General features: G+C 50.9%; 1 protein-coding gene across 6 annotated transcripts in view; it reads right to left on the minus strand.

Moving 5' to 3' along the window:
• Positions 1-1,635: 1,635 nt before the first annotated feature.
• The window catches only part of FGF12 (fibroblast growth factor 12), a 285,542-nt gene continuing 268,755 nt past the window's right edge, over positions 1,636-18,422 (minus strand). For all 6 annotated transcript variants that reach the window (XM_019499059.2, XM_019499064.2, XM_019499060.2 and 3 more), the window contains exons 4-5: positions 12,047-12,245; positions 1,636-2,228 (exon numbers count right to left, since the gene is read on the minus strand). In XM_019499059.2, the coding sequence (XP_019354604.2) occupies positions 2,110-2,228; positions 12,047-12,245 (318 nt within the window). In that variant the 3' untranslated portion in view covers positions 1,636-2,109. The remainder of the gene's footprint in view (positions 2,229-12,046; positions 12,246-18,422) is intronic.

The raw sequence follows: 18,422 nt of genomic DNA on the forward strand, positions 1-18,422 counted from the left end.
CCAGGCTTCAGCTTTCCCAAACAGGGTGTGAACAGGCTCCAGCACGTCTCTTCCCGTGGAAACGCAGCGTCCTCCGTAGCCTCTGGCATTTGTTTTAGCGTGTGCTTTCTTACTTGTGGAGTCCAGGAACCAACCTCATGCATGCATGCATGTGTGCACGCATATGCATGTGTGTATATGTGCGTGCGTTTCATTCTGTTTTCACACCGGTTGGTGTTCTTCTGCCAGCTTGCTTAACACCCGAAGCGAAGTGCAGTCAGCTCCGCCTGCGATCACAGCCCAGCTGCACCAGGGCCAGGGATGCAGCAGTTATTGTACTGGTCTCTATTGGATTTCAGGCACCAGAAAGCTTTGCAACGATGGGTTTCATGACTTAGAGGACTTTTCCCGTGTGTAGCCTTAACGCCACGTCTGCCTCTGCCCAGACCCTCGCCGCCATGAATTTCCTACTCTCCTCGTCCTTGAGTGCTGGGCCCGCCTTGGCCGTGGCAGGCAGCAGAAGCAGCTGGATGGAGCCTGAGAAGCTGAAGAAGCAAACCAAAGCCATGGCTTCCCGGGACGCTAGATATATTCCTACTGCAGCGCCAGAGGTGCTGCTAATGCCGCTAGGCCCAACTCTGGGAAGAGGCCAGATGCCCTGGTGATGGGCATGGATTGAGACGGGGTGTCAGTGGGCAGCGATGGGGAGCGGTGCTTGCAGGACTGGAGCCCCCAGCGCGGGATTCCTGTGCAGAGCCGAGGGAAGAGCTGAGCTGCTGTGGAGGAGATGCAAACGCTGCTCCCCTGCCCTCATGGGTCCTACAGAGCTGGGGCTTTGTTTCCTCCAGGGAAAGGGCTCTCCCGCAGCAAACCCAGAGAGGAGCCGTGTGGAGACCACACATTGCCCACCTTGCTGCCTGCCTGTGCACAGGGAGACGGGGTACGGGGATATTTCTCCGGGACTCTCATCCTAAACCAGGCTCAGCTAGGGTAAGAGGGCATCGCCACTTGGTACATGAATACGTGCGCATGAAAAACACAGCGGGGCTGGAAAGTGGCCGAGCTGCAAGTGAAGTGGTAAAGAAAGCCATCTAGTCTCGCACACGCACCCTGCACACTCCTCCTCCTCCTCTCGCTGCCCCCAGCAGCCTTGCTCCTCTCCCGTGCACACACCAGGCCCTCGTGCAATGAACTCTCCATCCTTCCTGCCTGACTGCAGGTGTTTCGGTAGCTTTATTCCCCTCTCGTTGCACATTAGTAAAACCTCATGTCCCAGCATCCTAAGCCCCTAATGAATTAACCAATTCACCTTGCAAGGTGCAAAAGCCTATTTATGAAACTCCCCTGGCAGCTAACCATGGAAAAATAAAAGGGAAGGAAAGGACACAAGATGTAGACCCAGCTCAGGCATGCGCCAGTCATGCCACCATCACCCAAGGATGCTGTTCTAGCGCGGATGGAGAAGCCAAATGCAGCTGGTTCCCAGTCTGCAAGGGCCAGCACCCTAGGTCATTTATTTAATTCAGCATCCATGCCATCCCTGCCTTTCCTGCCCGACAAGCCTCCCCGGATGCGAGCGGGAAGTGGAAGAACAACACGAAAGCACAGAGAGCGCACCCTTTCGTCTCGCCGGCTCCCAGCACATTGCTCGCCAAGTTCAATTTTCCAAAAGCTCTGTTTTATTTTTAAAGGTAACATCTTTATTAGTAGCAGTAGTACTGTTGTCGTTAGTGTTTATTACTTTATTAGTTGTCATAGTAGTATTATTATGCAGAGATGAGTTTTTTTTTCCCCTTTTTGATCACAGAGCAAAGAGTTTGCTTTTGCAAATGTTAATGGAGTCCTGATTTAAATCATTTTTTTTTCTCTTCACTTTTTTGGGGGGTTTTTTGTTTTGTTTTGGGGGTTTTTTGGTGTGTTTTGTTTTTCTAAAACGTTGCGACAGGCAAGATTTGGGGGTCGTTTTCCTCATCCTACTCAACAAAAGATTTTGAGTTCAGAATCCTAGCCGCTACTGGTAGGTCCTGCCTTGCTCAGTTTGTGGTGGTCTCGTGTGGTTTCACCGGGTGGGGTGGGCAGGTGGGCGGGAGGGGGACGACGGGAAGTGGGGGCGAGGGGGGTGTTTTGCAGCTATGTCGAGTCTTGGTTCACGACTTTGCCTCCGTTCATAGTTGGTGTCCCTGAACTTTTCCTTGAGCGTCCTTGTTTCTCTCCGATTTCATGCAGCGATGGCTCCCTGTACATGCACACTGTGGATGGAAAGGGCAACAGTTAGCTCACGTGCTGCTAGAGAGACTGGGCTCTTTGTCCATCATTTGTATGAAGGATTGGGTTTCCCAGCCTTCCCCCTGCCCCCATCTCCCTCCCTACGTACATGCACATCACTTGCACAGAAAATCCCGGTTTGTCCCATTACTCACGGTCCTTTCTGCCTGAGCTGGCAGCTGCAGCCTTTGAAGCCTTCACTCCTCTAAAGGGAGTAAGGGCTGACCTGGTCTCTCCCAGCTAAGTCATCCCTAGTGTCCAGCTCCCTGGTCCTAAATGCGAGGCTACTGGCTGCACAGTGAAAAGGCTGCTGCTCTGCCCGCATTGGGGTCCTTGCCCAGCGTTATGCATGCACCCACCCAGCCAGAGCACAGTGCTACCGAGCACACGCAGCGGCACGTGCATGCATGTGTGCTGGGAGTCAAACCCTGAATGGCGAGGAAGGTCCCAGCGCTGCAGGGCCATTCAGGCGTGATGTGACACAGGATGGAGCCCGCTCTGCTTTCTCACTGCTGGACATGCAGCTGGAGAGAGCAAGGAGGTGTTTCCCCTGCCTGTCCCTCCCAATGCACCTGTTTGCATGCAGCTTCCCATCCACTCGAGCCTTAGCCAGGGCTAGCTCAGGCCATCTGCCTGCAACCGCGGCTGTTGCATGAGGGTCTCTGCTTGACCCCATCAGGAGAAACTTCGGGGCTCCCATTTCAAATAGGGCCTTCTGGACCATCCATCCAAATCCTGACCCTTCTCACGGGCAAATGTGCTGGAAATGAGAACTAGGGATGGGGCCAGGTAGCAAAGCTGACCCTTACAATCCTGGCAGTGGTCCCTCAGAGGGGCCTAATACAACATGGTTTGCTGGGCTATTACAGCACGGCTGAGCGGGGAGAATCAAGCCCATCATAGTTTGGTTCTGGTTCCTCAACGAGAGCACGTCGGAGCAAAAATTAAACAATTCCAGTCTAAATGATGTGAATAAATTGGGGGAGGGGGAGAGGGGGGGAACCACCTACGGCAAAGTGCATCTCCCCTGGATGCTGGTAGCCTTGCCCTGATTTCCAAATAAATCTCAGCAATTAGAGCCAGATCGAAAATGTTGCAATTGCTCAGCATTTCACTCTCATCTACAACAACATTTATAGTAATGCAGAATAATGTAGGGCGGCAATAAAGTGCAGTCAAGTGCGGAGCAATATAGGCGATATTGCACAGAATATCTCAGCAATGAAAAACATTAATTTGCCCATATAGCAAGCCTGCCATCCAAGCCTCTCAAAGCACTTTAATTGCACACTCTAACTGAGCCTCACGACACCCCAGCGAGGCCTGTACTGAATAGTAAAGTACCGCGGGTAAGGCTGTTCTCAACGGGAAATACAAAAGGAAAGAGAATGAATGACCTGCTTATCTTGAATTGATGCTGAATAAAATCCAAGCATCCTAAGCTCCCAGCCTGGGCACTACACTGCACCTCGTCTGCTTGGCAAACAAACCACAGGAACAAAGGGAAGCCCCAGATTCCCTCTAGTCCTGGCAGCAGCGAGTCCTGCAAGTCTTGACAGTCCTCCTTTGCCTTCCCACAATTCTGCCTGCGTGCCCAGAAGGATGCACGTGCTCGCCCACAATTCACCGAGAAACTTCACTGCAGCAGGGAGGTCAATGGGACGTGTCCTGAAAATCCTACTGACCCCCATGGGTTGGTTCTCCACCACGGTGAGCATCCAGACCCAGTCCTTGGCCTTGCAAATCCACATCACGAATACCAATCAAGCAGCACACAATTAGACAGGACACACAGCTCAAACTAATTAAGAAGTCCATGCACTGAAGTAGCAAACGAGCCAGGCAGGGACACTGAACAAAAGCAGAGAGGAGCAAAGCAGACGTACTGTGCCTTTCGCAGAAGCAGTGCAAAACACGAGGGAGCAGATCACAGAGGAGGGTAGAGCGGCGCGGGGCGTTTGGACTTGGAAGAGTTATCCCATGCTCGCAATCCCAGCCTCCACAATATTTATACACAGAGCAACGCGGCCTGTTCCCACGCAGCTGCGTTATGCAGATTCAGTGAGTTGGCGTAAGCAAGCGGCATGCATCTAGACGGGAAGCGCTCACATTTGTAGACTGGCAGAGCTAGAAGGGACCAAGCCCGACCTGCTGTCCAATACAGGCCACGGTCGCTGACCCCGGCGTCCAGTTCAATAACTTGCGACACGCACCAAGACCAGCGACGGGCCAGCGAGCCGTCGTGGGGGATTCCCACCAGGTTGGTCAACGCTGAACCAAACTCTTTCTAATACCATCGTCACAGCGGCTGACAGCTCGTTGTGAGCGGCGTGATTCAGCCCTACGCCCGGCAGCCGTGTGTGTTTGGCGGATGACACAGCCCTAGCTGGAAACCTCGCCACCGAGCCAAAACACTGCCGGTGGAGATGGGGACCGCGTTTTACACATCAGCTGGTTCTCAGACAGGGATATCCAACACACCTGCCTAGGAAAACATGCGTATCAGGGATCTACCGGCAGCTGAGCTGTGTACAGCTGGGGTGGGGGATGATGACCCCCATCAGGAAAATAGCTGAGATTAAAAAACACAGGTGCCTGCTGCCTGAAGAAGGGGGTTTGTACCCAAAAGTTTGCAAAGAAGAATTTTTCCAACTACAGTTGGCCTGATAAAAGATAGACCATGTCTTCCTGTGTCCTTAGACCAACACGGCTACAACCAACACCCCTGGTGCTAGCTTGGGCACTTGCAGGTTGGCTTTCTAGACGGCATTGCATTGCAGCATTGCTCAGCCCTGACTGCAGGAGCTTGGCTATCACAGGGCAGGGGGTCCGGGCTCTCCCCCAGGTCTGAGCATGGGCTGTTCCCATGCTCAGGAGCCAGCTTTCCACTGATCCAGACTTATGGGGCCATACAACTGAGCACCTACCTACCCACACACACGGTCTTTAGTATCAGTGAGCCAAGGATTCACTCAGAACCTGTGTCCTAGACTCGAATCAACATGCACATCCTAATGCACCCACTGAACAGCGATGCCCACAAATGTAGAGGCCAGCCACGGGGGTCAAACCCCTCTCCTGTCCAAGTGCCAGCCCCATGAAGAGGAGACGGGTGTGTGGTGGGGGAGGCATGTCTCTCTGGTGATGAGTTTTCTCCCTGTCCAGTGGCGCGCAGAGAACCAGCTCTGGAGGTGGGATGGGGTGGATTTGGAGGGGGCAGTCAACGATGTGCCAGACTGCGGGGGACACACTACAGACAACCATACCAGATGCTGCCACTCCCGTTTCTCCCAGCCCTGGACTCAGGGAGGCGATGCAACCCCTGCACAGCATGCAACCTTGCTTTGCTGGCATGCTGTGAGCTGCCCAAAACAGTGTTTTGGAAGCCAGCAACAACAGGAGCAGCTTTGAGCAGACACTACCCTCACAGGCTTGCAAAGCCTCCGGCTCCCTTGATGCGCAGCATGGGGCATGCACGACAGGTCTGGTGGGGGACCACAGCTGCCCCGGGGTTTGGTTCTCCATAGCTTGGGTCTCATGGGCTCATGCTGGAGGGGAGAGGGTTGGGGGCTCAGCAGTTGCCTCCTTCTTGCCCCTCTGCCCCTTGGGTAGTACTTCACAGCAGGCAGGGGCATCCCCAGGACCCCAGGAGCACCCTGGAGCTGTTGTGAGTACACCCCAGGACCCCAGGAGCATCCTGGAGCTGTTGTGAGTGCATCTCCATCCTTTTTGGGCACGGTGGCTAGTGGTCAGAAGCCAGACAGCAGACACACCGTGGGGAAACACTGCGAGGAATTAAACATGCTCTAATGCAAGATGGTGCAGGACCTTCTCATTTCTAGGATTATGATAAGAGGGAGGGGAGGGAAGGGAATACCAGCTCTCCGAGAGGAAGAATAATGTCAGAGCTACCGCAGTGCATGAAAGATGGATTTCCATCCTTGGAGGTGTTAGGATGATGCAGTTGGAGCTGGTCCTGCTTGGAACAAGGGGTTGGACTAGATGTGATCTCCTGAGGTCTCTTCAACCTGAATTTCCTACGATTCAGCAAGAAACCCTATTTCTATGCTGTCCCCCTGCCACCACATACGACAGCCAAATCTACACATCACCATTTCTGTGCATGCAACGTGGGTTGGAGAAGGATGTGTGCAATGTTTCGAGGGCTCTTTCCCTACCGTCAGTGAGAAACGGGGGTGCTTTGCACTCCATAAAATGAACACACCTGGACTGCAGGGCAGAGATGGGGGCACACACTGATGGGCAAACACACAAAACCTCCGACACAAAACGTGCCTGGAAGGGGGACGAGGGGGGTTGCCTGCTCTACACTTCACACCCCGGTGCAGAACTGTGCCTGGAGAAGTCCCTTCATTCACCAGAGACATTGGGCTTTGGGAATCCACTAGATCGGTTTTCATTTCTTAACACGTGGAAACAAAAGGTTTTCATTTCCCTGGCCCCCGACTTGCAGTCCCGGGGCTTTTCTGCAAGGGTTGGAGGCAGCAAAGAGGACAAAGAGGCCCTTGGGAGCCTTGGTGTCTAGCTCATAAGCCACCACTGCTTATGAGAGGGGGCTGTGGTCTGGTGTATAGAGAGAAACAGGCATGGCCTTCCTCCTCCCCGCTGTCCTTTGGAGCTACCTAGCCATCCGCTGTGGGGCTGCCCCATTTTACAACTATCCTTCCCCACCAGGAAGCCAACTTTGATGGCATCCCCCCTGCCAGGAACTCCTGCACCTTTCCTTTAACGGGGCCTTGAACCTGGCAACTACAAATGCAGCGTGAGCTGGGATCCTCTCATGGGAAGAAAGCCATCAGTCTGCAAACCAGCAGTGAGAAGCAAGAGTCCCTTTCATTTAAGGCTCCACTGAAGAGACTTCATTGTCTCAACGCAAGTGATAGGGGCAGGGAGTCAGGCCCCCCAACTTTTTTCTGTCTGGGATAATTATAAAATCAGTAAGGACCAGTAGGAAATGCCAGCCGGTACATCCCCAGAAGCTGTCTCTTCGGTAGCTAAGAGCAGGGGAAGCTGCCAAGTGTACAGTAATGGCAATAGGGTCAGGCAGGAGATTGAACGGTTATCACTAAGAAGCTGGGCAGCACATGCTTACAGGGATCTGCCTTCTCCGTTTGGGATCTAGCAAGAGGATCAGGACTTTGGGGGAAAAATAGCCAAGCAAGCCTGGGAGAGACTGCATGCCAAATCCTTCCCTCTGGGGCCCTGTCTAGACTAGGAACATGGTGAGGTGCAGCTAAAGCTAAGGGAAAGGTTTGCTCAACAGTGGGTGCATTTACACGTGCAATTAATACTATTTGGCTCCACTGAACAGTATGTTTACAGCGCAGTAGACTTATTTACTGCACAGTAGGCACGTCTACATGTTCATTGATGTGCAGAAGTTGCTGCCTATTTTAGTACCTGCTTAATGCAGTACTAACTAAACGTGCAGTAACTAGAGTTACTGTGCAGTAGCGCTGGCACAGGTTTTTTAGTGACGCTTACTGAGCAGTAGCCTCCTACTACTGCACAGCAGCGTATTAGCATGGTTGTTGCCTGGGATGCTACTGAGCAGTGTTATTAGGCTACTACGCATTAGGTGTCTCATGTAGATGCACCTAGTAAGCGCCTGCACGTGTAAACGGTGATGCTTTACTGCACAGTAGAGTAGTCGTGTCAAGCTTTGTTTGGCTTGAGCCATGATGAAGAGAAATAAAAATACGAAGGGAAATGGTAGAAGTGTGTGGGTTTCTGTACTCATCAGAGCTGGCACCTTGTAGTGCATGAGTTACGACTGCCACTCAGACCGTTCTCCTGTGCTTGGCCAGGGCCCAGAGAGACAAGGTGCTGAACTTCCCCTGCTATTACGTAGTACGGTTTTTGGGATTTCAGTGCATGCAATAGTGTTTGCGAAGAGCAAACCCCGAAGAGCTAAGCCCCAAAAGAACAGCAGCTCCCCTCTACTTCCTTGCATGCAGAAGGATCCAAAAGTAACTGCATTTTATGAGACGTCAAAGAACTCTGCAGCAATATCAAATTGCCGGGTTTTTATGCATCTGAAACCCACCCCCATCCTAAGTGGAGACATTTTGCCTTTTGGAGTTGCTGCATTGTTGGTACTTGAACTTAAGACCTCCTGATCCAGAAGCGACAGCTTTACCACTTGAAGGGAAGAAACACGTTTTCCGTGGCGGTGAGCTAAAAAAGAGCTGGGCTGTCTGCTTTCAGGACCTTTCTTTGGTCCTGTTTAAACTGAGCCGCTGGGTAGCTTCACTGTGCACTACTCACGGCTGCTGTGTTCCCCCCGAGGGCACTGCCCTTGAAGTGGCGGAGGAAATGAGGCCTCTATATAGCTTGTGAAGCCTCTCTTCTCCGGTGGGCCAAATTCCAGCTCAGCACGCCCCCTGCTTTGAGCATCGATTTTGTCCGTCCGGCCCCACATCTCACTGCGTGTGCATTCATTTTGGTCGTATAACAACCTGTGTGCATGCACACACAGGGTGCAGCTGCACGTGCAATTCATGCTATTTGGCTTTAATGTGCAGTAAATTGACTGTGCAGTAAATTTACTACCTGCACATGCAGGTAGCAAATTGACTGTGCAGTGGATTAATTTACTGCGCAGTAAGCACCTGCACATGTAAACGGTGATGCTTTACTGTGCCATAGGTTAGTTTACTGTGCAGTGAAGCGTCTTGTGTAGACACGGCCACATTGTAGTCACACACGACCTGAACAAAAGTCCTTCACAAGGCCTGTGCCAGGCATAACTGCTCAGTCCTGCTACTTCTGTACTCCACGCTCCCTCCTTCCCTTTGCACGTGCTTTGTTTCTATTGAAGAAGTAAGCTCCTCTAGGCACCGATCATGCCTTCTTCCTATCTGATGGTGCTAGTATAACTGATTGTTTTCATTACAGCCCTGGCCAAAGGTCCTGGGGATGCCATTGTGCTGGGGGATGTGTGGGAACACAGGGAGAGATATGAAAGAAGAGCAGAGTAATAGATGAGCGCTTAGGAAGCCGTATGGGTGGAAAGCTGTCCTATAACCATCCTCCTCCAGCCCCTGGCGGGCAACCCACATCTTCCAGCAGGATATAAAGTTCCAGCAATGTATTTTGGTTTTTTGCCCATCTATGATGTTCACACAGCGTGGCTGCATCTGCATGAAGACATGGAGGTCTTGACACTCAAGGAGTGGCTTGGGCTCCTTAGGGCTGCATTTGGGCTGAGGAAAAGAGAGCAGTTACTAAGAAAAGGTAATGCCTTCTCTGCTTTACCATCTTTCCCTCCCAGGCTTTGATGAATGCAGCAGAGGCAAGTCACATGGACCTGAGCTCCCTCTTCCTCCTCCTCCTCCTCCTCCACATGCAGCCCTCTGCTACCTACAACTCATGTCATTTGCTCGGGAGCCGGGTCCTCTGTAGCCCCAGACAGCAGAGTGCTCGGGGAAGCTGCCACGTGCCTTTGCTTGGGAGGCAGCCAAGGATGGGATGCGGCAGCGCTCACCGAGGCTGGCTGGGAAGCAGCTTGGAGGAGGGAAGAGGTGGGGGGAGAACTTAATTTGGCTGCCAAGTTTCAAAGAGCTCGCTCGCTTTGGAGTTACATGACAGCGATGACTGAACTGCGCGGGGGCGGCTGCAACCAGGAGAACGGGCTGCAACGGTGGGGGTTTGGGAACGAAAGCGGCGGCAGGCTCTGCAGTAATGAGGGGGCTGCCACAGGTCAGCTGCCTCTGCCTCCATGCCTAGGAGGCAGCATCCTATCCAAACCCCTCCAGAAGGCACCTCTTGGGCCACACGTGGAGCATCCCACACTTAAAGGGACCCCTAATGAGGGAACACACAGGCCGGGCCCTGCTGAAAAGCACTCCACCCCTCAGCCAGTCCCATCCCAGCTGGGACATGGGGTGAGAACAGAAGGGGAGGAGGTAGAAAAGAAAGGGGCCAGAGGAGATAAGCAGCTCAACCAGCTGAGGAGGCGGGCTCGGGGAAGACTCCCGCCAAGCACCGGTATGCCTACACTAAAGGGCCACGCGCCCTGTCTTCTCCCCTAGCACAGGGTCTCCCATGAAATGCAAATGTGAAGCTGTGTTGGGTGGGAAGGGGGGGATTTAGCAGCTCCTTGTGATCAGGCTGGAGTCAGAAAGCTGGAGAGACTGGTGCTTCTGCCTTTCTCGTAGAGAATAGCATGCTTCTAGTGGCTTGGGTGTCATGTTGGATGGGGGAGATCCGCTCCCTACCCAATGAATGGTTCGGACGTGCCCTCTACCTCAGCATCCCCTACAGGCTAGCTGGGCAGATCTGAGTGCTGGACCACTCAAATGCAGGAGCCCACACGTAGTCGAGTGACGCCTCCCATGCATTGCATTGGGAACCTGCAATGCTCTCAGGGGGGGCAGATGACAGGACAAGGAGCAATGGGCTCAAGTTGCAGCAAGGGAAGATTAGGTTGGATATTAAGAAAAAATAATTCTCATGAGGAGGGTGGTGAAGCAGTGGAACGGGTTACCCAGAGAGGTGGTGGCATCTCCATCCTTGGAGGTGCTTAAGACCCGGGTAAACAAAGCCTTGGCTGGGATGATGGAGTTGGGGCTGGTCCTGCTTGGAGCAGGGGGCTGGACAAGGTGTGACCTCCTGAGCTCCCTTCCAGCCCTTGCTTTTTATGATTTCTATGAACCTGAGCATCTCACTTAGGCCTGGGGGCTCCACGTGGCAGCTCACTCCACGCATTGCAGCAGCCTCTGGCCTCGGTCCTACCTCCTGCTCTGCAACTCGTCACCTCGTGGGCAGAGCTGTGGGGCGAGGTCTACAGAGGTGCTTATGCATGGCCTAGAAGTCACTTGTCTCCCTCAGTCCCCTGCATGAAGGGACCTGGAGGTCTCATCTGGGTACAGGCGCCGGGTCCTTTCTAGGAGAGGCCAGCTGTCTCCTTCTTGCAAAGGACAAGCTTTCTGGGAGCAACACAAAGACGCCCTTGCACCTGTTGCTCTGAGCCCCCAGGTGCTGGATGCTCAAAGCCCATGCTCTGTTTTGCCATCCTCATTAGTGAAAGTAATCTCCCTAATGACACCCCGCCGTTGTAGGCAGTCACCCTACCGGAGCTTGGGGTTTGCTCCTGTGGCACTGGTTTAACCAGCTGACACCTCTCCCTTCTCTGACTTCCCTCTCTCTTTCCGCACAGCACTGGGGTGGGTTGCTTCCGGTCTGTAAAAGGCACGGGGATGAATACCCCTGCAAGCAGTTTTCCATGTGTCCACGGGACAGCTGCATAAGGACAAAGCCCTTCTCCCAGCAACGTGTTTCGACTCTAGGCTGCCTGGCTGCTCCTTGCAGAGGGTAGTTCAGCATCGCCATCGGGCTCTCATGGTGGGCACGGGACTGAGACCCATCACCCAGACTGGGTGTCGGGCCCAAGACACCAGCAGACAACACCACCTTTCAGCCCCCTCTGACACAGGCTCTATCTGAACCTTGGACCGAGATGCAAAAGCCCATGGAAACTCCTCTATCTTGCTCACGCCCTTCCTCCAGTTAGGGATGGGAGTTCATCCTTTCACAACCACAAGCACAGTCACCTTTGCAGATATGCTGTCAGCTTACAGGAAAGGGAAATGAAGGCTCTCGCTACCAAAAAACAGAGCATTTAACAAACAAACCATCACTCCTGCCTCGTGGTCTGATCTCTACCCTCTGCCCCCTCTCCACCCTCTATGAATCCACATCAGCTCCAGTGTCCCCCCATCCCTCCTACCCTGGGACCTCCCACCTGCGTGCGAAGAAAAGGCGTGAGGATATCCCATACCTTCAATGGGTTTTGGTACAAAATGCGATGAGGGTTTGGTTTTTTTCACCCGGTTCCCCTTCATAATTTGACCTTCTTTATTGAGCCCTAGGAACCATGCACGTCCAGATTCCTGCTGCCGGTACAGCGTGGAAGAATATATAACGTAGTAGTTTTCAAAGACGGATTCCTTGAATTTGCATTCCGGCGTGAAAATATCCTGCAGAGGGAGAGAGAGAAGGGAAAAGGGAAAAACCAAAAAGCAATGGAAGGAATTAATCACTAATCACTTAAGCCAGGCATCACTGAGAGCTAATCAATGTTCCCCAATTACAGTCAGCTTAGCAATAGAGCACTATAAATGGCAGCTGTCTCAGACCCCAGCAATAAAGTGCAGATGTAGAAAACGGTCCAATAAAGCAGAAGTCCCCCTGGTCTGTTGATACCGGAGGGCTGTTGTTTGCAAAGCAGCCTGTGATAGAAGTGTTTGGGAAAAGCGTGTGCAATGCTTTGGGGGTGTGGACACAACACAGTCCATAAGCCCAGGTGGGTTAGGAACCCCCTGGCTGTGCAAGGAGCCAGTGTGCGTGCAGGAATGGGGTGTCTGGATGTCTGGGAGCCGGCTGCAGGTTCGTGTAGCATCTACAGCACGCTTGAGAGACGGCGGAGGCAGGGTTTTGGCTCTGCCGTCCAGGCAGCGGGGTGCCGATCCCCATGACACGACTGCAAACGTGCAGCTGCCGGCACCTGAGACGGACACCTGGAAACAGCTGCCGAACGCGCCTCCTGGCACAAGGCAGCTCTGGAAAGAGGAGGTGGACGGATGCTGAGAGGTGGCTTTCAGGAGCACGTTTGTATTTTCTTAATCAAAAATGGGGCAGGAGGGGGTGAAGGCACAAAGCATGAGAGAGGCTGAGTAAGGAAGGGGGGGAAATCAACAGTCTCCCTGGACAGGGGCTGCTGGACTCAGGCCTGGCCAAGCAGTGGAAAGGGCGTAACAGGAACACGGTCAGATTTGCTGTCCAAACAGTTGCCTGGGACAGAGAGGAGAAGCCTTCCAAGCCAAGATGGTGCAAAGTGCATTGCCCTCATCTGCTACCTTCTCCCTAGCCATCTCTCTTTTTAACCAGAAAGCCTCTCCTAGACTCAAGAAAACTGCTCAGCGAACATTTTGTTACAACTGGTACCTCCTAGGTAAAGGTTTAGTTCCCCTGAATTGTTATTTCTTGAATAGCTTTTCATTGGCAAATGCCTCTATCTGCACTTCCAGCTGCCAAGAGCTCTAGTGACCCGGGCAGGGGGTTTGTTCTAGATGGGGCATCATTCGAGGAGCTGAGCAACGACACCGGAAACAGAAGGACGATGCTCAGCTTCCCAGACCCTATCCAATCGGATGGACACTCTTGTCCAGTAAATCCTGCTGCTAATGACCGCAGAGGAGCTCTCCGGTACATACTGCAGCATTGCATTCATATCATATCATTGGGGCTGCAATTCTGAGCTCCATTTCCCTGGGAAAGCCACTGCCAACTTCAAAGTGAAGTCGTCAGGGTCATACAACATCCTTGTTGCAGACCTCTTTTTAAAGGCAGCATTTTGCACCTTCAGCCATAGACCCAGCTGCAGGGTGCATTCCCGAGGGCTTCTTTTTTGTGTTATATAAAGTGTTGCTAGCATGACAATATATCTGATGTGCAACAGACCTGCACAGGCAGTCAGGCTTGAAGCCACAGGAGAGAAAGAGCCGCAGAATGTGCACCACCTCGCGGCACGTAACCAAGTCTGCATCCGTCGTTAGCAGCGCGCGGATTAAAAATGCTTCTGACCCACCGGGTCCCTCTGCCGTGTGTGATGACGGGACCTCGTGCTTGTCTTTACAGATGAATACTTTAGGGGGTGACAGGCTAGATGGGATCTGGGAGGCTTCTCACAGCACTTGGGGAAACAGTAGGAAGTAATGTGCCAGGGACTTGTGCTCCCAAATATCACCCCAAAGCCATTCTGTGTATTCAGCTCTGGGGTGGGCCCTCCACAGGCTTTGTCTTGGCTTCGAATACACAACTCGTATGGGGCAGAGAGACATATTAGCACTTTTGGTAATGCCAGAAATCAGACAGCTACTTTGCAGTTAGGTATTATTATTATCATCACTGTCATTATTATTATTATTACCATCATCATCCCCAGCGATCTTTCCTGCCCAAGTGCAGGGGGGCTGGACCCAAGCATCTCATGAGGTCCCTTCCAGCCCCTCACATCTATGAATCATCATCATCATCATCGTTGTCATTATTATTATTATTATTAAAAATGGGGTATGATGAGGAGGTCAAGGCACAAAACCTGAGAAAGGCTGAATATGGGGGGAGGAAAGGGAAATCAATGAAAATACTCTGTGAAGTGTAGACCATCTCCCTGCACAGAGGATGCTGGAGTCAGGCCTGGCCAAGATGTGAAAAAGGCATGACAGGAACACAGTCAGATTTGCCTATTATTAATATTTTGATTAATCATTAAAAATAATCAAGTTAATAATTTAATAATCACTATTCATAACTGCTATTAATGATACTTAATCATTGCAGTTATATTAGTTATTAGTTCTTGCTCACTGTTACAAACAAATGATAACAGTAATCATAATGATAATGATAATAACAATCATAACAGTAATAACAACAATAATAGTGATAATAATAATAATATTGCAATGCCAGCTGCAGGGCATTATGCCAGACATTATACAATTGCAAACCACACCAGAGACCGTCCCTGCCTCAAAGAGCCTATGATGTACTGAGCAGAGTGACTCGTCCCAGTTGCACACCGATAAAATAAAGGGTTTCCCCCTAAAAACAAATATGTCATGTTGACAGCAAGGTGGTAGGCTGTAGCGTGACCCTGCTGCAATCGCATCCTGGGGTCCACACTTCTTCTCCCCCACTGCTTTCTTAAGAAATGGGTCCCCTTTATGTTGAGTCGTTCCTCTCCCACCACCAGCCCCTGCCCACGAAGCATGGGGTTTGAAGGCTCGGCTGTGACTTTAGCGCTTCACACCTTGCCACCAGCAACACGGGTTTTGCACCCAGCGTTTAGCCGACCCCTTTGCTGATGTGAATAATGCAAATCAGACCTCTTCCTGCAGCTCCTCTTCCTGCTGCGGTGCTGCCTCTGCCCGTGCAAGAACCATTTGCGTGTGCCTTGGGAAGCAGAACGAGCAGACCTGACGTAAAGGGCAGAGCGGATGGGAACAGGCTCTGTTCTCTATGCTTCCCTTTCCATTTATTGCATTTGGGGCCAGGTTTTGAACAGCAATGGAAATCTGGAGCAACTCCTCCAGTATCAAAGACTTCTTTCATGGAAATACAAGGCTAGACTCTGTTCTACCCACTGGATGTCTTCTCCAGAAGAAGGCAGGGCAGAGTGGCCAGCCACATTAGAAAGCATCGTTACATGTCATTATATCAGGGATTTACACATGGGACTCAAGCCACTTTCCTAGGGGCTGTCTGTGGGTGCCTGGCCTGTCCCATGGGATTCATTTTGGTCAATCTGTAAGTGTTCGGACATTTACTTGTTCTTTGGTTTCTTCTTGTTGGTGGCCACCCTTGAACGTTTGCAAAGCACATCTAGATTAGTGTACTAAGTTGCAGGATGTGCCATTTGTTGATGTCTTTGTGGACGCTGATAAGAGGGGATTGAAGCTGTCTACTCCGCTCGTCTACCCAAGTTGACAGAGGCTGGTTATTTCATCTTAAATCTGGGGACAGTCCATGACGTGTGTTACTTACGGCTGCTAACTTCACTAATACTCTTGAGTGCTACAAAGTAGGAGAAGGATATTAGGATAATAACAGCAGATCATCTACCAGCTTTACTGTCAAAATTAATTACATTAAATCAAGTAAGGAACTGTTGTTTCACTTATCTCAGCCTAAGAAGAGTGGCAAAGAAAAGGAATAACTGAAGGCGTACTTAAATGGTTTCACACTAATAAGATAGTTCTTACAGCCAACGCTGTGCGCTGATGGAAAGATCTTGTAATTTAAGATGGTTCTCAGAAGTGCAGCGGGCTATTAGCCAGAGATGGAAAATCTGAGATTTGTAGCTGGTTTTAAGGAGAACTCAGCAATGGGGACATGGGCAACTCCAGAGATCAGAGCCTTCTCTCTGGGTGTGTCTACATGGACGCATTTACTGCACAGGAACCGAAATTACTGCGTAGTACAGGTGCACATCTACACGTGTGCACCTGTACTGTGCAGTAAATATGGCACTTTATGCTGACTTGGGTGTAAATTTGATACCTGCATCATGCAGGTATCAGATTTACACCTGATTAATTACTGTGCAGTAATGCACATGTAGATGCATTACTATGGAGTAACACTAAAGTTAGTCCCAAGTCAGTCCACATGCAGCATTACTGCACTTTAATGCCTGCATGTGTAGATGCTGGCCTATTCCTGCTTATTGCACAGTAACTTTAAGCTGGCATAAATGCATGTGTAGACATGCCTTCTATGCAGCAGGTAGGAGACAGCAGCTTTAGTGCTGTATTCCCAGGGCCCTGTTCCTGTAGCGGCTCTATCCTGACCTCTGTCCTCTTGGAGTAACAGGTAGGTTTGTCTCCATGGATCTCGACTGCCCCTGCCCCTGTTATCATGACCTCTGCGAATTAGGCATGCAATACTGGCCAGAGACTAATGTCCACTCTGTCCAGCTGAAAATAACACGATGAAATTCAATGCACAGATGAGTAAGGGACGTCAGCTTTTGGCCCCTTCCCACAAAGGGCTTTTTTAAAATCTGTGAATTTGGTCCCTGCAGGAAGTCCCCTGACCCCCTCCCAAGAACATGTCTGGAGTGACTGGCTTGGAGAAAGAAAAAAGGAAAGGAGAAAAGCTGGAGAAGAAAAAGAAAAGCACTCTGTCATTTTTTATGGAAAAAAAGTCTTTTTGACACGATACGTGCTTTTGAATTTTGGTCAAGAATCGTTTGGCTTTCTAACAAAAAAATGGACACAGAAAACATTAAAAAATCATGGGGTTGGGATTTTTTCTATCTGAAAACAACCACTGAACATATTCTTAAATTTTACCGAAAGCTTTGATTATTTTTACATACATTTTCTTCCATTGTGGAAAAAAAACATTGTGAGAATTACAAAAATAAATACATCTGAAGCCTTTCCTATTAAAAAAAGTGGCTTTTTTTTTTTTAATTAACTTTGCCAGTGACTTTCCTACGAGGGTTGGATTTCAATCTATGTCCCCGGAGGGCAAAGTTTTGTGTCATGGTCCCAATAGGAACAATCAATTTGATTTGCTTTGTAAAAATGAATCTGGATTTTGCTTGTGCTCACATGTTGCCGTGAACCTGGACAAAATTGAATGCTAATACAGTGCATGTTGTCCCACTGGACAAATACACAGTTTTGCACTCTTAAAAATACTCAGTTATCCAGAAAATACAGCTCAATACGACTGACGGTTACTATTCTGGACTAGGGTTGCAGTGGTGTTGCGTCCGTGATAGTCCAGGGAACATGGGAGAAGCTGGGCTTGTTTGGCAACCCCTTTTTTGGACTAACTCTAACACTGGGAGAGATATTAGACAGGTTCCTGGCTATGAAATGTCCTTCCTCGGGTCTGGGAAAGTTGGACTTTAGAGGAAGGTATCAGGTGCCCTGCTCTGCCCCATTCAATGCCCCAACATCACGTGTATGCACATGAGGTCTCCACCCGGCTCCACCCTGCCGGAAATGCAAGTCGTGCTTATGTTATTCCAGCCCCTTTGAAAAACGCCCGCCGAAATGACCAGCCAGATGCGAGTGGGAGATGAGATGAGGCCGACGGAGGGCCCTGCACTCCTCCGATAGACGCACGCGCTCCAGGGAAACCGAGCAGGAGTCTGTCTGGGAGACTTGCGGTCTCCGAGGGATTAGCTGCTATTTCTTGGAATGGCTGCCTGTCTTGCAAACACTTCCAGTGCCGCTCGGCTGGGACGCAGCTCATTGAGAAAGGACAACGGCGTGCTGTGAATGAGCGGGGCCGGCCGGGCGGGGAGAATGGGAAGTACAGCAAGTTCCCCAAGGCAAAGCCACCACCTTTCCCTTGACTTCACTGGCCCCTGGATCCAAACCTAGCTGCTTGCTCAGGATTGAACCTCTTGATGTCAAGGCCAACTCTTCCCTTCCCCAAGAAGTTTAAAAGCACCAGCTTGGAAGAAGACATCTATCCTTTTCCAAGTTCTCTCCTCATCCATAGGAGAAAAGTCTGGCTGAGTATAACGAGTCCCTGGAAGTAGCGGTAGGAAGAGAATGAGCCCATTCTGCAAGTAATTAGTGACATTGTATATGAAGGGAGATTAATTATGGGACTTGAAACTGCTAAAT

Source organism: Alligator mississippiensis, chromosome 7 (assembly GCF_030867095.1).
Source record: "Alligator mississippiensis isolate rAllMis1 chromosome 7, rAllMis1, whole genome shotgun sequence".
NCBI lineage: Eukaryota > Metazoa > Chordata > Crocodylia > Alligatoridae > Alligator > Alligator mississippiensis.